Genomic DNA, 20,301 nt, shown 5'->3' on the forward strand with positions numbered 1-20,301 from the left:
GGGAGCACAAGGCTTCAGCAGCTTCACAGATGTCTGAGAGTTGTGGGCATGGCCTTGCCCCTACAGGATGGGACCAGCAGGGCATCTTCTCTCCTATATGGCCTCACTGACTCCTCTGTGGCTTGAAACACCATCACACACCCTCTTCCAACAGAAAATGATCAGAGGACTGGAGCACTTCTATGAAGAAAGGTTGAGAGAACTGGGCATGATAAACCTAGAGGAAGCCCCAGGGAGACCTGGCTGTGCCCTTCCAGTACTTGAAGGGAGCTTATATTCAGGAGGGAGACCAACTTTACACAGTGATAGTGATAGGACAAGGGGGAATGATTCTAAATTAAAAGAGGGGAGATTTAGGTTAGATGTTAGGAGGAAATTTTTTACTGAGAGGGTGGTGAGGTGCTGGAACAGGTTGCCCAGAGAAGTTGTGGATGCCCCATCCCTGGCTGCAGAACAAAGAAATTCAAGATCTGAAATGAGTTTGGCTCCCACAGCCAGTTTTGAAAACTAAGTGTAACTAAATGTGCAAGCCCAGAAAAACTGATCATAGCTCAGAATGAAAGCCAGAAACATTAATACACCTGCAAAGAGAAGCACATGGTGGGAAGGAAGAAGGAAAGGAAAACCTGGCTACACCACATCATTTTCTTGTGGCTCTGGCATCACCAGAGAGGAAGTGAAGTCATTTTTCTCTTCTTGAAGACACAGACTTTGCCTCTCTTGTTTCCAGCAGGTTTTACCATCAGCTCCTAGTTGCACTGCCCCACTGGCCACTAGATGCAGGGCGATGGGAAAAGCCCGGCACTCAGCTTCCTTAACCCTTTCTGACAGCATCTCCTCAGTGTCGTCTGCCTTCACAGATACCGGCTCCTGGTGGATTACTGCTTTTGGACAAGATTCCTCCTACAACAGAGATATTGGAAGAAGTCTTAGAAAAGGCTGGTTTGCATTGTCAGTGAGGTTATAGATGTTCAAGGCCAGGTTGGATGGGGGCCTAGGCAGCCTGAGCTGGTAGGTGGCAGCCCTGCCCGCAGCAGTAGGTTGGGGCTGGGTGGGCTTTAAGATCCCTTCCTACCCAAAACTTTCTGTGATTCTTTGATGAAGACAGGACACAGAAAGTCTCATGAGATACCTCAAGTAAGCACAACTGCAGTTGTGTGCAAGAGGCTGTATGTACATAAGAGGGCAACCTCCATTAGGAATGCATACATCGCATGTACTGAGTAGAGTGGGGATAGACATGGCCTAGAAGACTTGGAGGGCACCTTGCTGTGGTGAGGAGACACTGGAAAAAAGTAATGTCCGTGATATGAAAGAAAAAGGCAGGACCTTGAGAAACCACAAATAAGTGAGTGAAAAGACAAAAACAAGGGAAGCAAAATGTGGTGAAGGAGCAGGGCCACAAAGAGTAAAGCTGTGCAAAGTAATTCCTGCAAACTTTGCGTTTTACTGGAAACAACCCTAAGACCTCTATACATTCTTACCACTTTTTCATTCTTCTGCCTTCAGAAAAGGGAGGGAAAAAAAAAAACGAATTCCTTTTCATCACTGTTAGAAAAGAGGACACTCACCAGGACAAAATGCACAGCGCAGCCAGTGACTTTGAATCCAGTTGGGAGGGAGTGCTGATGCGCATTTCCAACCTTGACTGGTGGGAAAAGCGATGGGGAAGCATTCAGAATTTTCCCTAGAGATCAGGGTGAGAGGAGAAAAGAAAAATCAATCTGAATGGAATTTCCTTTGAAAATAAAAGTGAGACGTGACCACCACTTCAAAACAGCATTCAGCACCTCAGGAGCTCAAAGAGCAGACAGCAGAGCAGTCAGGACATAGCGGGACATTTCCACGTTTAAAAGCAAAAAGAGGTTCTCCAGCACAGCTCCTGGGAAAACAAGATGGTTACGCTACCTGCACAGAAAACAAAACTTCTGCTTGCTCCACAGGCATTTCTTCTTCCCAGCAAGAAGATATACAAACTCCGTGACATTGCTTTTTGTCCCTCTGTCAGTAATTGTGCCGGCACAGGACACTTCACTGCCAATGCACAGTCAGAGCTGATGGCTGGAATGAATGGAAGAAGCATGTGGCAGCCCCACTGACTTACATTCCAATCCTCAGTGTCATCAAGGCTGAGGGAGATTTAACCAAAGACGAAGAACTGCGACTGTGTAATTCTGGTAAGCCCAAGCATCTCATTTTAATTTCTTTTTTACAGAGCTGTAATTTCTTACCTTTCCATTTCCTGAGAAAAGGACTGGACAATATTCTCATAAATCCTGAAAGACATATCAGTTCAACAGCAAATTCTTCAAGAACTCGGTCAATTGTGCTGTCAAATTCAGAGCGACTCCCATATAACTTGTGATCAATCACCTAAAACATTAAAACACATCAGCAAGAATACCAAAGAAGTAACTTCATGTGAATGAGAGTATTTTCTTGAGCAACAAAGAAAAAATAAAACACATTCATTTGAGGTCACTCGAAGACTTAATGAGGTATGAATTTGCACATTATTCTGGATACTTGTGATTTATACAAGCATTCCTGGAAACATCCCAATCGCTTGCTAGTTAACACAGGCTGCTTCTCACAGCATGCTGTAATATACACATAAAATCTGCATTAAGAAAAGCCAAGTGAAAAGAGCAACATGGATAAGACAAAAATAAGGAGGACATCTCCAGAATGCCTGGCCAAAGACAGAAGTAAAATCAGCATCACCATTAGTCAGTCTGTAGCTGCATACGGAAAAGTATTCATCTAGAAGACAACAAGCTGACCAGAAATTCCATGTAAGAAGAGGAGTGAAGTTTTAATTCTACTCAACCACTTATCTCTGAGTCCCCAAATACGTGTTGATTCCTGACTATACCTGACTGTTCACAAAGACATTCAAATAAGGTCCTGACAGAGCTGTCATGCTCTTACCTAGGAAAATGTGAATGATTTTTGACACCATATAGATTTTTTTCTCCTTTGTCTTGCCAGAGTCTTTATACTGCCAGAAAAAAAAAGTAATGTGGATCCAATTCAGCTGCTGAGGAAGTTGTTGAAAACTTTTTAATGGATGGAGAGCCTCTAACAGCATTTAATGCCATCTGTGCATAGCTGTACAAATATGATAACTGCTCCAAATCATCAAACACTAGACAGAAGAATTCCTGGTGGGCTGCATTTGAAATCGCAAGTTGTTCAGTGTTTTCAAAAGCTACTTTCTACACTATCATAGAATCATAGAGTCATGAAGGTTGGAAAAGACCTCTGAGATGACCCAGTGCAACCACCAGCCCACCCCCCCACGCGCACTGCCCACGTCCCTCAGTGCCACATCCACACGGCTCCTGAACACCTCAGGGACGGTGACTGCACCACCTCCCTGGGCAGCCTGTGCCACTGCAGCACTGCTCTTGCTGAACAGAAATTCTTTCTAATATCCAACCTGAACCTCCCTTGGCACAATTTGAGGTCATTACCTCTCAGCCTCTCACTGTCACCTGGGAGAAGAAACTCCACAAAATATGATGACATGATGTTATTGTCTTTCTGTGTCTTTGTTTTATGAAACAAACCAGTGAAAATTTCCACAACAAAGTACTACTTCACTGACCAAAAGCAGGAGATTCTTTATCTAGAATTTATATATTTATTTATTTCTTTATTTCTTTATTTATTCTAGATAGTGCCACTGAAACTGACTGTGCACATGAGGCTTTCTAAGAAAGGATGAGCCAATGAGACAACATGCTTATATTTTTCACAGAGCTTGAAGTCTTGCTGATTCTGTTACAGCTGTAAGCTGCTTGGGCTACAGTTTTAGATCTAAATCATCAAAGCACTTGCAAGAGTAGAATGTAAGCACACTAATTTCTCTGAGATTAAAGCACACCTTCAAGTGCAGGCACATGCTTATTTTAAGTCTCTTCATAACCGGGACTGAAGTACCCATTGAAGAGACAAGAAACATGCTCACAGCCTCCACTGAGCACTGTGTAAGGTCGACAGAACCTCCAGCTTTGTCTCTGCTGATGACTTCAATAGATTTGTGCTGCACTCGCTTATCTACATAAAAGGGTGAAACTAATGTGAAACACAAATTTTTACCAAGCTTTACATTAAAGGCCTACAGATTCAATAGGTGTGAGGTGGTGGTATAGAGGAAAGGAAATAGGTGCCTTTACCCTGGTGGGAATTCCAGCACGGGCTGCATTTCGTAGTTCTTCCACACCAGACTTGCTGGAGATGACAAGGACAACTTGAGCACAGCTGCCTGGTTCTTTTGCATAATTGATGAGAGCAGCAAGGTTTGTGCCTCAAGTGGAAAGAGAGCAAACATTCATGAAACGGATAAGCATCTGTGTTACTGAGAAGGGATTCTCAGTTTTGTTTATCTAATAAAAATTCTAGTTGCAACAACTGCACAAATGGAAGAGGACAAAGCAATTTATGCGCTAATAAATCTCATTTGTTAAGCAGTACAAAAAAACCACATTATTGAATGCCAGTTAAAATATAGCCTGTTTTCAGAAGACTCCATAGACTACCAAAAAAAGTCAAGGCAGATGCATTTATACCAGGGTTGAATTCACCTCCCTTTGTACGAACATTTCGCTGTGCGATGATAAACAAAATCTCACCTGTTCCAGAGACGAGAACAGCTACTTTAACTTTGTTCTTTCTGGGTTGTTGTTGACTCTCTACAACAGTGTTATTCAGCAGATGCTGGGGGCTGCTCAGCTGCAGAGCTTCAAGAAGATTCTCAACTTTGATGTGAGAACCTCCTCCAAATATGTGTGGAAAACATTAAAAAGAAAACATTTTTGATCTTACTTTCCCTTCTAAAATTACTTCACATAGTTCACTAATCATAAATTTCAGTTAATAGAAAACCTATCAGCAATAAATATATGCTAGCACCAACTGAACTACAAAAATGGATATTAATTAAATAAACAAATCGCATTGTTGTGCATTCATTCTACCCATTGGGCTGCAAAGGGCTAGATATGGCATAGTACTTTCAAGGATTATCCCCATCTTTTGCACTTCTCCTTTTCTCTCGTGTTACAAAATGAAACTAACAATGGTGGTGACAGTGCTGACACTTTATTTTGACTGCCAAAACTGCTCCCCAAACTGTTCAGAAACCAGAAGAATTCCAGCTCATGTCTTGCTGTACATAATCACTGGATATATACCAGAATGAAGACTTATTATTGTCAACTTGTGACTGTGTACACATGTGGCCTATCCTCTGTCTTTACATGGGATCCATGTGAGTTGGAAAAGGGTTGGAAAGGAAGTATGTTGATTACTGTAATTGTTCTAGAATATAACAGACTAAATAATGTTAAGAGTCCTTACAGACAGTCATCAGGTAAGAAACTGTTCAAGTAATGTCATTCAGCAAGCCTCCTCATGGTATTTAATAATGAAATGTAGATGTGAAAGCATCAAGTAGCCTTAAGCCTAGTGACATAACAAGAGAAAAATGTGAACTACAGACAATTTGCAACAGAACAGTTCCTACAGAACTAAGGACAATGGGTACCTTCCAGGAGATGCTCAGCACTTCACAGAATCACGCTACAGCAACTTATTCTGCATCAAGTTAGAAGTAAATAATGTGCACTTAAATGGAAACCCCTCTGAAGAAGAAGTGAATGCAGTCACACCATACTATTTGATTTTTGTGTCTTTATATCCCATTAGGACATCTGCTTACCTGTGTGACAAGGGGCAACAACTTTTCCAATCAGCCAAGCTTCCTCATGTCTCTGTACATCCCTGAGAACATGCTGGGCCAACTCCTTCTGCACAACCAAGACTGCACCAATCCCACAATTAAATGTCTGGGCCATCTCCTTCTCGGAGAGGTTTCCTTCCTTATAGAGCCAGCAGAAGATCTCAGGCATCTTCCAGGTAAGGGCATCTGAAGAAAAGATAGGAAAAACATACTTGATCAGCATATGTGCACTACCCACCTGCAATTATATACAGTAATGTATATTACAAGAGCTGATACATGTGAATTCTTGGTATTTTAAGAATATTTCCCAAAGAGGACACTGATCCAACTTCCAGTCAACTTATGGGTGCTGCTTATGTAAGATGTTTCTAGATATAATTTGTGCAAGACAAGGCCTTTCGAGGCTTTCTGAGAACATATAGGAAATGGCAAATTGAAACATGCTCATCCTCGATGAGCCATAAGGATAAAGTTACAGATGACTTACACCTCTTCTATGAGAGATAAAGGAGCCACATGACAAAACAACTTCTGACTTTTTTGGATTACTTGAGCAGCTTCCTTTCTTCTCTTTGAAAGAAACAATGAGTAGGAATATAAATTTTGTCAAATAGAAAGAGCCATATTTGATATTTACCCAGGACAGCGCTGACATGTTCTGGCAGGATTCGAGAGATGCCTTCCAGCAACCCTTCCTCAGCAATAAAGACAAAAGACTTCACATGCCCTGAGCGAAGAACAGGCACCAAAGATGGACTGTACAGTTTTGCTGGAGTCAGCAATACATCTCCTGCAAACAAAAGTGTCAATTCAGAGAGTTTTTAAAAAAAATGTATTAGGTGTTTTGATGGGAATGATTCTTTGAATGGGTTCTCCTTGATCTTTCTGGCAGACAGATTTGTAAAGTAGCAAACAGTGCTGCTCCACTCCTCCAAAACTAACAAAGCGAGACCTACCTATTCCAAAGACTGACTAACACTAATAAACATGTTTTAATAAACAACCCTTGGCAGCACCTAGTTATAAAAATGTCTATGCACGATCCATTTGGAGGCTTGCTTCAGAGAAAGAAGATATTTTACCTAGAGTCTTGTCACCACAACTGCCAGGCGCTGGAGAGGAGTAGTGCAGGGAGGACATTAGGAGTATCTTCCTTATGATGGAAAAGGCTCGGCCGTGAATCCCAGAAGAGGCCAGTCCAATAAGCACATCCTCCTCATCAGCTCTCTGCAGACCCAAAAGCATCTGTCCTCGCTCCACTGCACCAACCACAAAGCCAGCCAAGTCATACTCTCCAGAAGAATACATGCTAGTCACCTCAGCAATCTCCCTGCCTAAATGGGGGATAAAAAGCAGTCAGCAGCACAAGCAGTCAGCACTGTTAACTTTAAATCCATAGCATCTCTTAAAATAGGTAACGTATCCAGGGCAGCTGTAGAGACATACAGCCTAAACAGCATATTCAGACACTTTTTAAAAGTTCATTGTTTCTTACCTCATAGCTTCAACAAAACAAAGCTTCATTAAGTTAATGAAAGAAGAAAGGTGGTTTCTTGCATTTTGCACTACTTACCTGACACTTCTCTGCTATGAGGAACATCAGAGCGGGAATGAAAACATTTGCACCTCAAGAGTGTAAGGCACGGGCAATTTTTTTCTTTGTACAAGAATAGATGAGATCCAGGGTCCAAAAAGCAAAAATCATGCTTCCATGCTGACTTGTTTCATAAATCAAGAAGATTTTGTGCCCTTTTTTTCCCCCCGAAAAAGAAACCAAATGTTCTAATGCTATATAATAGAGCTGCCTATAAACTCTATTCACTAATCATCATTTTAACATCAGAATCTTCAAATACCAAAGAAGAGGTGTGTTCATACCTAGGAAAGCACATCCTGCATTTCTGCATGCGTCAGCTATTCCTTCTTTGATTGCTTCAGTCGCTTTGACATCAAGTTTGCCACAGGAAAAATAGGTGAGAAAGAAGAGGGGCTCTGCCCCTTGAGCCAGGATGTCATTAACACACAAGGCAACCAGGTCCTGTCCTATGGTGTCATGTCTCTTACATGCTTGTGCAATCTGCAAAACATGGGAGGAACCAGCAGTGCTGACGGGAGATACAGAAAACTCAAATGGTGATCAAATAAGCAGAAATCTTCATTTCCTTGATAAACATCACAACAGAAGATACAGGTGGAAGATATCTAGTAGATAATCTAGTTTAAATTAAGAGAAATCAGATAATTTTCTTCAAGAGAAAATAAATATATATTTTAAAAGCATTCCTTCAAATTCTAACTACTGCTACTCATAAATTGTTATTTGGGGTTGTTTGTTTGTTTATTTTGGAATACTATGTCAAATAGGGCATAAGAGGTACCTTAAGTCAATTACGAATTCTTGGGACATCCAACCTACAGAACACCTTAGCAATTTCCATAAATAATACTAGGTTGCTTAAACATTACTGTCTGTTCTGCAATGCTCACTGATTTCCCTGGGCTACACAGCAAAATGGAAGCAATTTCGTTAAACAGTGTTTCATTCATCTGCAAGTTGACAAGGAATGAGATTCTCCACTCCCACCATCCACAAGGAGTCTTTTGGTCCAGCTACCTCATTACATGGAGAACACAGGCCTGGTTTATAACTTCCTTGATAAGCAGCTCTTCTATAGAGTAAAATGTTATCAAACCTCAAGAAGGCTTCTATTGAATTTAAAAAATATAGAAATCCTTTTCTCACCCAGTGGCCTGACAGAAGTAATCATGCTACCCCTGCATACAATTTATTAAACCCAGACTGACAGTAATAATTTCAGCACTTTTCTGTACCAGTTTCTCTCTGAACTGATCCTTCTCAAAGCCAGTGGATTTCCCAGCAGAAATTCTAATTCTTAGTTCCTCAAGTGCATGACTAAACGTTTTATTACAATCACAAAATATCCCAAATCTCCACATTCTCAATGGCACATGTGCACACTTTGCTCAAGTGATCATCTATGAAGCTCAATTGACTACTGCAGTGGATTTGGGATATATTTGTAATGCTCAGAAGGGTGCAGATGGTGCAACTGGCTGTGGCACTCAAAACAGTCTTGGGAGATAACATGAGTTTTGCTACAGTCAAGTTGCAGATTACCTGAAGTTTAGGTCCAAGGCCTTTAGTTTGAGATACCAGGATAGGATCATCATAACCAGATGCTTTTAAATCAAAGAAACCAGCAAAGCCTCTTACTTCTGAATGACTGCCTGCCAAATACAAATATGTAAAGGATTGTTTTTAAGGGAAATAAAAAGACCTAAAGCATGCACCAAGCAAGTACTGCAGATTATGATTTCTTGGACAAGACAAAACAGACAAATCATAGATAGCTTTATGAAGCTTGGACCCTAAAGTCATATATTTCATGGCACTGTTTAATTTTAACAGCTCTTTTTCTTTTTTTTCCTTCTCTTTTTCTAAGGGCTAAAAAAAAAAGAAGAAATTTTCCTCAACAGATCACTACTGAGAGTAAAGAGGCAAATAGAATTCTGAAGGGCAAACAAGTTCAGTAACTGTCTGCCACATCCTAAAAACTGTTTGGGTTTTGTGCTCATACATACAGCTGGTAGGATGACTTCTGTCCAAAATCATTCAATGAATCCAAGAGTTATTCTGCTCACTAAGCTACCCTTGAAGAAATGCAATCATTCTCATGATAAGCCAACTATCTTTTAAGTAAGACATAAGGAGGAATGAGAAAGAAATGAGTTTTCATTTTTCATGGTGACACCAGCCCAATATCTCAAACTCAGTTTCAGTGCCAAGAGACTGTCTACTCAACTCTTGGGGAAAAAAAAGTTCTGGTCTCATTTGCTATACTGAGGAAATTCAAATATTCTTTTTCCTAATCTTACCTGATCTGGTACGACTTACAATTGATCTTTTCAGCTGGTAAAACAAAACATCACTGGTTACAGCTTCCACACATCTCTCTTTGTATATCAAACCCCTGCAGGGAAGAAAAGGACATGCTAGCAGCAATTGCTACGTTGTCTGCATAGATCATCATCGCTCATGGTACAAAGGGTAACAACAGATATAACTTTGGGCTAGCATCAACTTCTACTAGTGCCTTTGCTTACATACAGAGACTGTTTGAGAAGTCGAATGCCCCGATGGCCAATGTCCCTCCTGTATGTGGCACCCTTGAAACATATGGCTGCTACTCCCCTGTTGGCTTCTCCCAGTGCAGTCATCAGATCCTCCTTAACAGCAGTAACGGAGAGGACTCTGCCACCACTTGTAACCACTCTGCCATCCTTCACTGTTGTGCCAGCGTGGAACACCTGCAGCCCTAACTCTTTGGCTGGAAGCAGCCCTACAAAAGCAAAAGGAACATTGAGTATTTTAAATCAGATACTACGTTGGTAAAGCAGTGAAGATTGAAGTCCTTTCTTCAGTCAAGAGAGAAGAACAACAAGGCTTCCCACTTTACCTTTCTTATGAGAAACAGCATCACCAGTGATGGGCATCACTCTCCATTGGCCCAAAGATTCCCTTTTCAGAGAGCTGGTAAGGACACAGATCACACAGGAACAAAAAAAGGGGATCTAGATACCACTGCAGGACATACAGCTACGCTGTGCCAGGGAAAAGCTGTACTGTAACTGGGAATAATTTCTGCACGGTTTTCCAGATGAAACCATTCCACAATTCATAGCAATTTATTACTTGGACTCCCCCTGATATTAAATTATTAATGTTAATGGCACTGCCCCATCCACACTGTTACGACCACTTCACACAATACCCTGCCACATTTGCAATCCATGCTTTATAAATATCTGCAGGTTTGCATTTTGTTATTTTGTTTCTGTGTATTTTCCTGCTAGAGGATTTTTTGGAAGATAGTATTTTGAGGAGAGAATAAGGGAAGAGGAGGAACTGCTGCCATCACCTGGAGAAAGCAAAGCAAAACATACTTTTCCTTTTGCCTAGAGGGATTTTACAAGTGAGTAAAAGTAACCTTTAAACTTGCTGGAATTCTGTTGCACCACCACAGCACTGTGGGGCAAGCTGAGCCCAAGCTGGCTTTGCCACAATGGAAACCTAGTGCCCTGTCCTTGTGTCCTAAGGAATAAAGTGTTTGTTAAGCTATTAAAATGCAAGATTCAATGTGAGTTCCAGAGCCTGACTACTGAAAGAAAACTCACCTAGCAGGGGGATTTGTTCAGTTATATGGTTTGCATTTTCACACTTACAGAAATGCAGAGTTTTCCAGAACATTGCTCATAAAACAAAGTTAATGTAATGGCTGAACTGGAATGGGAGGGTGAGCAATGACAACATGGCAGCAGAAATCTTGAAAAGAGGAAAAACAAGATAACACGATGTCCTGCGTGGCTGATGTAGGATAACAGGAGTTCTGAAAAAGAAATGTCCTTGATACAAGATCAGCTCTCTGTGTTGGCCTGGCAAAGTAGAAGCAAAGGGGGAAGGAACTAGTTCTGCAACAATTCCCTCTGTTTTCTTTTTTTTCCTTTTCATTTAAAAAAAAAATAATCTTAAGGTAATATTGAAACATGATTAAGTTAACAAAGAAAACGTGTATTGATCTAAAAGCCCACATGCCCACCTTTCCAAAAACCCTACAACCTCTATGAAAAAGAGGGGCTTTTATGTGTTACACAGACTGGCTGGCACAAAGCAAGGAAACAAATTAACAGTGGAGGAATTAACCACTCCTGTTGTAAAGGTCCTCAGATCTCCACACTTACCTAACATAATGTGACTCTGGCAAAAGCAAAAGCTAGCACAAAGCAGTCATGACCAGATAATGCTGTGGTCCCCATTTCCAGCGCAGTTTGTGGAAATACTCCATGTGGATGCACCAGAGTTTTTCCAGGAGGTTATAACACTCTATCACCTTATCTCAACCAGTTACAGACTTTAAAGAATGGTACACTGTTAAACATTTAGGCCCTATGCCACTTTGGACAGGCAAGCTTTCCAGATAAACAATCCTACTGATCAGTTATTTCTTCTACATGGACAAGCAGTGACAGATGAAGGTAGATTCTGAAGAGCTGAGGAGTGGGATGGAGGAAAGCAGGACAACATTCTGCGAGAAGAGGTAAATGCAAGCCTTCCCAAGTACCGGGCTAGAGAAAATAGTAAATAATCTGCTCAAGTTACCTGTTACTTCCATGCCTTTGTCATAGTCTCCTGGGTATCCCAGACTTGCCATGACCACACACACAGCTGTCCTGTTTTCTGACCAGGCTGGCATGAAGCTGCAGAGTTTGCCATCAATTGCTGCTTGAATCACTTCATAAAAATCATTTTTAAGCAGTGGAAGAATTACCTGCATAAAATTTTCATAGTGATAGAAGTTAATTCTTCTTTTGCTGACTTACTGAAAATGAATGTAGGGAAAATTCAAGTAACAGAGTAAAATCTGTACCTGCCAAACTGAAAATACTGTATTTCCCTGTATCTGTAGAATGGAAAGCAGTAATAAACACTAATATGCAGCAGCTTTTTGCAACAGCAGAAATTCATAACAAGAGATTATGAAGAGACATGAATTCATGCCCCTCCTAGTATGTTTATATCCAGAAGAATAAAATGGAAGGAGGAGCTCTTTAACTTAAATTCTTTAACTAATAATTCACAGAAGCTTACCAGCTAAAATTTTAAGTTACTTCATGCACTGAGACATTCTCATTCAGATCTGGACATTGAGGGGAAGAAAGACAGAAATCCAAATATACTGTGCAAATTTCCCAAGGCGTGTGATGTAACAGTCAGAGTTAAAGAAGGAAGCACATGTGAGTTCTCAGTGTCTGTCACTCACCTGGCACTGGGGGTCACCAAACTGACATTTAAAGTTTAAAATTTTCACACCTTCTTTGGTAAGCATTAACCCCATCTGCAGCACACCTGAGAAGAAAGAACACAATCAAGAAAATGAATTTAAATGTGTATTTTTCAACAACTTTTTAAAATGCAACCTGAAACTTTGGAATGAGGGAAGCGTTTCTGTGAACTGTAAGAAATTAGAAGCAGGGATTCAGCAAGCAGTTGTACACAAGTTGTAATAGTTCTACAGTAACCACTGAAGTGGCTTGCAGCAACATGACAAATATTGCATCTCATTTTAGACTGAATACAATGGAAAGCAACCTTCTGCTACAGCCCTCTAATTGTAGGTATCCAAAGATCCAATGGAATAGATAGGATGAAAAAGGAAAAAACAACAGAAACTCCACAATGAAACAATTTCCATAAAACATTGTGATGCAGATCTTGCAATTTTCTTGAGTGTAGTACTGTTATCCATAAATATAAATGTTACTCTGCATTTCAGGCAAAATAAACAAACCAAAACTTGTGACCATCACTAATAGACAGAAACAAACATTTTCTGAAGTTGGTATTCTGTTATTTCTACTGCTACACACATGTGCATACAGCAATCTGGAGTGGGCCTTTCATTGTGTCATGCCCAGAGAGTAACAAGTGTTAAATATTAATCCCCACAAAGCATCAGGTCCTCCAGCATCATCCTGAAAATGCTCAACACACATTCATTTCTTACTGCAGCACTGTAAAATCTTACTGAGCATGATAAAAAAAAGTTACTAAATAGCTGAGAACACATTGCATCCCTCAAGAGTAGAAAAAAGTTATTTTCTTGTATGCAATCTTGGCTGTTGTTACCTAGAGCAGCTGTTGGCCTACAGTGACAGCAGTGAGCATCCCCCTTCCTTTTCCAAAAGTTCTCAAGACAAAGATCTTAAGAAAACTTAAATTGCTGTACACAGAAGTGAACAGTATGACTGATTATACCTCAATTTACAAAGAATCTGCTTGCAACTGTTACAAAATGTTCTAATTTCATAAAAATAGGGTATGTTCTATAGTCCAACATTATTCAGATTGAGTATTTTCAAGCTAGTGAAGTTGAAATGTTACAGTTGTAAAAATCAGATGCAACGGCCCACATAGTTCAGAAGTTTCCCACATTCTGGCTGAAGTTTTTGTTTTTTATAACTAATAAGAAATGCATCTGTTAGCCTGCACTGCACAAAATAAATCAATAAATAAAAAATAAAAAATGAGGCACAATACATCTCCTGAAATGCCATCTGAAGAGGAAAGTTCTCTCCAAAGGAAGAGCTATAAACCAAATCAGTAAGGCTTAATACTCCACGAAAAGTGAACCTTTTTTTTTTTTGGATAAAGATCATTTAGAATTCAAAAGCAATCCCAAACAATGAAATTAATCCTGATAGAACTTTACCTTCATTTTCAGTTGAATGCATACTTACCTACATATGCTGCTCCTTCTTGTCTCAGACTATCAATCACATGTTGAAGAATAGCATCATTGATTTTCTCTAGAACTTCTGGTACCTGATGATCAACATCAAACAGTAATGACATTTGCTGAACCAGCTCTTGGTCCTGAAAGGACTGGGGTAAGTGAATGCCTCAACTGCCACTCCCACCCAGTATGCTCCTCACATTACAGTGTTACTGTCCTGAAGGACAGATATACTGATGCTCTATCTCACAATTTTTTCTGTTTCCTTGTTTCTTTACAGGGCCAACTTTAAGGAGGTTTGAGACACTGAAAACCTAGGCTATACACAGTAAGATTGTTTCCGTACTTGTAAAAAACACACCAATAATGTACTTGAGCAGCATATACTATTAACAATAAATGCAAGATTATGTTCAAGACAAAGACTTCAGGCACGTGGAAATTGTGCTGGAACATTTCAAATGATGTTAATAGGAGCAAAACAAGACAAAGCTTAGAAGTAATCATAAAATCATAGAATCACAAGGTTGGAAACGACCTATAAGATCATCTAATCCAACCATCTTCTCAATACCATTGCTACCACAAACTAAACCGCATCTCATAGCTCCTCATCCAGGTGCTTCCTGTAAAAGGTAAATACCAAGTTTGCAAAGAAGGAAAAGATAAACTCCAAGTTTATAGAGAAGGAAAACACCGAGTTTAGGAATAGTGGGAAAGATAAAAGAGACTATTCCTCAGAGCATAGGCGAAAGAAATCCTACCGAAGGACTGATAAAGCTTCAGCCCTGTGTTGCTCTTACACAAGCACGGTATCAATCAACTCCACAAGAAATTCAGCCTATGTGATAGTAACAAGGTTGAGCCCTAAAGATGCATTAACCAGAGATGTGATCAGCTTTACTGCAGGCCAAGGAAGACTGCTGTACCTGAGGAACCGGGCAGTAGGCTCCCATTCCTTCAGTATTTGGACCCTGGTCACCATCCAATAACCGTTTGTGGGCCTGGGCTAGGGGCATTGAGGCAACAGTGACACCATCCGTGAAACACAGGCACTGTTAAGAGAGGAACAAGACACAGGAACAGTGACAACATCCTGTGCCATGGGAAGTTAACACTACTGGTCACAGGCTGAAGTTAATTTAGGAATCTGTCAGGAAAAGTCAGGAATCCAAGCTAAAAAGTCATGGGATCCAGTCATTGTGCTGCAAGGCTGATGACACAAAGAATTCAATGAACTTTCTTTTTCTTATTTTTAAATGATGAAGATAAATGATGGCCCTCATACGAATGACGTTCTGATGAACCAGATCTTGAACTATCCATGAATAACTGGATATGTGCTTACTGTAAGGCTTAATGGAATTACTTGTATGTTCGAAGTTTAACATCTTTGCTTGCAAATCCAAGGCCTGAATGAGTGTGAGGTATTCTCAATGCAAAACAAACTTTTCACAAATATTTTTTTTTTTCAGTTGTCACATAGCAGATAACACACATATTATTAAGTTTTATCTTGCCATTGAATAATAATAACCCACAGTAGAAGACGTGCTAAAATGGGCACTAAGTGTTAGCACAAAATTAATGATGTAACAAGAATTACCAAGACAAGGTCTATATAAAAATGTTTTAGGTGACCATAGGGGAAAAAAAAAAAGATAAATTTCCACATAAAAAGATCACCATAATTTCACCATAATGTAGGAAAAATTCTGCTGACATCATAATTGGTTAGTATGACATCAAATTGCTTAGCTTGCGTATTTATTTATTTGTCAAATAAAACAAACATACAAAACTTTTTGAAACAATAAGTGTGTGGTTATGCACAAAACATAGCAATAATGCCAAGGAATAAAAGCACATAACTATGAAATTGATCACATACAGAAAGTTCTTCCCCTTGAAGAAGTTCTTCAATGACAACGATCTCTCCAAACATTCTGTCCTGCACAGACAAAAAAGTCATCAGTCAATAAACATAGCATCTAATGACTAAATCCTCTATTTATTTTCTTTCATCGGAAAAGACAATGGATATGAAAAGCTGCAGCTTGTCTGAATCCTGGGATGCTGGGCAAAACTTCTAGAATCTCATTCAGAGATAAGGAAGAGACATTGTCAGGCACCAGGAGCAAAAGGGAAATGGAAAAGCTGGAGGTTTGGTAACGTGGGACCTAGTGCTGGAATGAGAGTTCAGCCACAAACTCCCCAGAGCCCTGCTGAGTGCCCACCATCTGTGAGCCAACCTAAGAGAAATTCCCCAGTACCCACAAGGATGAGGAATAAGGAGAAAGTCCCACAGTGATCACATACATCAGACATGCAGATCAAAGCACCAAACCTAACGAATACATGCAGCTAGGTAGCAGCAGTGCTAATTTCCAGCCTTAATGTGCAAGCTGATAGATGCAACTTTGGGGTTCCTCTTGTTCTTAGTCAAGGACATGAACTGCATTCCCACTATTTAATTAAAGACTTCACCACCTGCATAATCTCTTGGACAGCTTTGCAGGCTTCCTCTTTGCTGGCTGCAATAGTCACTTCCTTTCTAGCTGCAGGGCCCCTTGCCCGTACCACTCGAGCAGGAAAGTCTGTGCTTTAAAAGGAAAGCAAAAGATTCAGGCATCTCTACTGCATCCCATGAAAGGTACATTTTTAAGATGAATGCTTCCCATGTTCTTCCCTTTTTATAAATGCTTAAGGAATAACACATCAAAAAAATGCATTCCAGTAGCCAGTCTATCCTATCATGGAGGTGAACAGGCTTTTGTAGTCATTGATAAAGGACTGCGAATTGGAAACCCGTGAATTCTGTTATTGGTTCTGATACCACCTCACTGTATACTCTTGGACATGTCAATTAATCCTGTTTGCAGCATCTTCCTCTTTTCCCTGATTTGGGTTACTATTTTGTTCGTGTCGCAGGGTTGTAAAGATGAATTCATTGGTGATTTGTAGGCTAATAACACTTGAATGTACTACAGAAATCTATTAACCACCATGGAAATTCTGACTAGGGTTGTAAGGTTAAGGTTGACTTATGTCTTACATATCAAGGCTATGCTAGAACTAGGGTATTAACACTGTATCCCCAGAATTGTTCTGCTTACTTTTGAACACAAACAAAATCTGGAAAGAGAAAAAAATAATAAAAAATAAACAGAACAAAAAGACAGCGCAGCTTATTTTAACTACAGCTTTATCCATTCACTTCTCTCCAGTTTGTGATCAAACGGAATGGCCCTCTGAAAGAGCTGATTCATCACACTAGTATACTTCCTGAAACACCTCACTCCTCTTTTTCATGTTATAATTTATACTAGGATAAACCACAACTCTAGATTTTTACAAGCAGCCAAAGTAGGCTCACACAGAGCTCCTTTTCTCTGCAGCTTAACAAGCAGAACTGGGATACTGTTTTGCTTTTGAAGCCTTAGGCACAGTTACAGACATAGAAGTTGGCTTGTTTCTCTAGGTGACCATGATACATACAATGCTGTCACAGGACAAGCCTGGACAAAGTCCATAAAAATGTAGTTGGTTGGGTTTTTTTTTTTTTTTTTTGGGGGGGGGGAAGTTCTGCCAGAATATACCACATGAACTATGTGACAGCAATGACAAAGCGCCTGTGACACCAGCACAGTCCAATGTAGCTGAATACAGCCACTGCTGTGACCCAGGACCAAAATAGCCACAGCAAAAAGTTATTCTCCCATATGATCCCCCATGACTTCTGAGGTATTACTAATCAAAGCAATTGCAGAGATCTGCAGTCACTTCTCTCTCACATGCAGAGAGAGATACTGTGCAGCTGACAAATGAAGATTCTTTGAATTATCAGTATTTAGCCAGTTCCTCCCAAATCACACTATGGAGATGCTGCTGTTATCCGTCTGCGTAGAAATGATTTTTATCCCTTCTGACCCTTACACAAAAATTTACTGCAGTATTTCTCTCTGCCACATTTTTTCTTATAAATGGCTAACTAGCACCATCCTGATGAGGATGATTAAAGGGAAGAGGACCAGAAAACAGAAAAATCAACAGAAAAACAGAAAAATCAATCTGTTTAAGTGCCCTGCTCCTTCACCATCTGTCTCTGTTTATAAAATTGGTTCAACAATATTCAGTAACCACTTAAAAAGATGAACATTTGAAAACAAAACACTAACTCACTAGTTCTAGGTAACTATTATGGGCAAAGGCCAAGCGCATAAATAACCCAACAAAGAAGGTGTTTCCTGTACCAAAGCATTTACCTGATAATAAACCTACAGGCTTCCTGGGGATTGGTAAAAGCTTTCCATCTTGCTGTTGGGATCCCATGTCGATCCAGAAAAGCTTTGGCAAAACTGGTGTTGGATGCTAGCTGAGCTGCTTTTGCTGACGGTCCAAAACATCTTACTCCAGCTGCTTGTAAGTCATCAACAATACCTAGTTATCAAAAATAGCAAAAGAATCAAGTCATCTCTCTAGAAACATTCTGACAAAATGAAAGCCACGCAGCCATTCCAGCATTCTGCTAACACTTCTCATTGTTTCAAACAACTAATCCATCCTTAAAACAAAGTTCTGAATATCCAATAATCTTGTTTCCTACTACTCAGAAGTGTCACAGTTACCAACTCATGGCTATATGACTGTTGGATACTTCTGCTCACTGTTTATGACACGGAGATCTTAAATATCACATTACAATAAATGTCAGCAATGGTTTTGGTACTGCTACATAAAGCAGCAATGTTGGGACCATTGCAAGAAAATCTTTATAGCAAAAAACACGGCAGAAGAAACAAGAATACCTGTAACCATCACTGACTTGTAGTCCTGCATGATTTCCCCAGCCAATTTGTAACATACAAAAAGCAGCATACAGCTATTGAGCCAAAAATTTCAGGTGGCTGCAACTCGCATCTACAAGATGCTCCAAATTTTCTTGCACTTTAGTTTAATCCAGTCAGTGTGTGCCTTCAAGTCCCAAAGACATCATTTTGAAGCAAGATTCAAGGTGCTGATTTTTACTGTCAAGATAATTTACTCCAGCCTTACCAGCTGCCAAAAGAGTTTCTTGTCCAACTACTACAAGTCCAATGTTATGATCTTTGCAGAACTGGGTAACAATAGTGTGATTGCTCACTAAAACAGCTGAAAAGGAAAAGGATATATAAGAAAATACTGCTACAAAGCCTAAATAAGAAATGGAAGATAGGAGATTCAGTGTTCAATCTCCCTTAAAAGTATGATTAAAAAACTGAGTTAGCAGCCCATGAAGGGCAAAATGAAACATAATACAATAATAACAGAGTTATTAAAACACTTTCAGTTTACACTGCTCTCTTTATTATACATTTACTATCTTATTACCTGCCTTCCATTTCATACATATAATCAGTACAAACTTTTTGAAGTTACTAATCATAGCAGACTAAAAACTTTAAAAATGAAACCTTAAGTTCGTAAGAAAACTCAGGCTTAAGATCTGAGCTAAAATTTAATCAGTGTTAGTGAATGAGTTAACTACATTTAGCTGAACAGCCTAGGCAGACACTGAAGTATTTGTCCACAAGAAGGTAGTATCTTTGAGCCTTCTCTTCCACTGTTAAGCTGGAATGAAATCTGTCAAGCATAACAAACAACAGGAGGAAAGAGACGAGGTATAGAAATACACAGTCTCATATAATCCTCTCTATCTTAAGAAGTTAGGATAAAAATAGATACAATATGATGTTTTATTAGGCAGTTCTAATATACAGAAACAAAACATACCGGAAAAAAGGCATGACTTAAATAACTTGTAGTGCCGGTAACAGAAAAGAACTGTTGTACTCTACTAACTGAATACAAATGTGGTCAGTTCCGTTTCAATTCCCACATCCATACGGCCAACTGCTTGCCACAGTATTTGACTTTTTCCCCTCTTTTTACCTGAATTTGAAATTTTTCCACTGTTGGCTGTCCCTGCGTTTCCAGGAGCAACAAACACTTGTTTTACATGTGGGGACTGGGCCAGCTTCCAGGCCAATGCATGCTCTCTGCCTCCACTGCCGATCACAAGCACTCGATCAGCCATTAGCCTGCGCAAACCCAGAGTCATTATGTTGATTACTATCTACTTATTCCAGAAACTCAAGTAAAAGTAAGCAAAAAAAAATTGTGTTACATCCCTTAAGTAACACCAATCCAGTTCTTATCAGAAAGATATCCACAAGACATTGCAATTATAGAATCATAGAC

At 39.8% G+C, this 20,301-nt stretch overlaps 1 protein-coding gene across 1 annotated transcript; it reads right to left on the minus strand.

The window, feature by feature from the left end:
- Window positions 1–424: 424 nt before the first annotated feature.
- LOC122178295 (trifunctional purine biosynthetic protein adenosine-3-like) lies at window positions 425–20,137 on the minus strand. Its single transcript, XM_042868394.1, has 21 exons — window positions 19,993–20,137; window positions 19,117–19,212; window positions 18,327–18,501; window positions 16,552–16,663; window positions 15,953–16,012; window positions 14,991–15,116; window positions 14,066–14,150; window positions 12,589–12,674; window positions 11,928–12,096; window positions 9,879–10,110; window positions 9,647–9,741; window positions 8,889–8,998; window positions 7,628–7,826; window positions 6,832–7,083; window positions 6,387–6,539; window positions 5,726–5,932; window positions 4,638–4,778; window positions 4,182–4,312; window positions 2,232–2,373; window positions 1,572–1,687; window positions 425–903 (listed from the first exon to the last, which is right to left on the minus strand). The coding sequence occupies exons 1-21, from the start codon at window positions 20,135–20,137 to the stop codon at window positions 631–633; spliced, it is 3,105 nt and encodes a 1,034-aa protein (XP_042724328.1). The 3' UTR covers window positions 425–630.
- Window positions 20,138–20,301: the final 164 nt, after the last annotated feature.

This window comes from Lagopus leucura, unplaced genomic scaffold, assembly GCF_019238085.1.
Source record: "Lagopus leucura isolate 7727_CA_CO unplaced genomic scaffold, USGS_WTPT01 Super-Scaffold_100001, whole genome shotgun sequence".
Taxonomy (NCBI): domain Eukaryota; kingdom Metazoa; phylum Chordata; class Aves; order Galliformes; family Phasianidae; genus Lagopus; species Lagopus leucura.

Coding starts and splice junctions, on each gene's coding strand:
- LOC122178295 (XM_042868394.1), bottom strand. CDS start 20,137: ATGGCTGATCGAGTGCTTGTGATCGGCAGTGGAGGCAGAGAGCATGCA. Junction 12,097..12,588: donor TTGGTGACCCCCAGTGCCAG/GTGAGTGACAGA, acceptor AATTTTATGCAG/GTAATTCTTCCACTGCTTAA. Junction 7,084..7,627: donor TGCAGGATGTGCTTTCCTAG/GTATGAACACAC, acceptor TCCCCCATTTAG/GCAGGGAGATTGCTGAGGTG.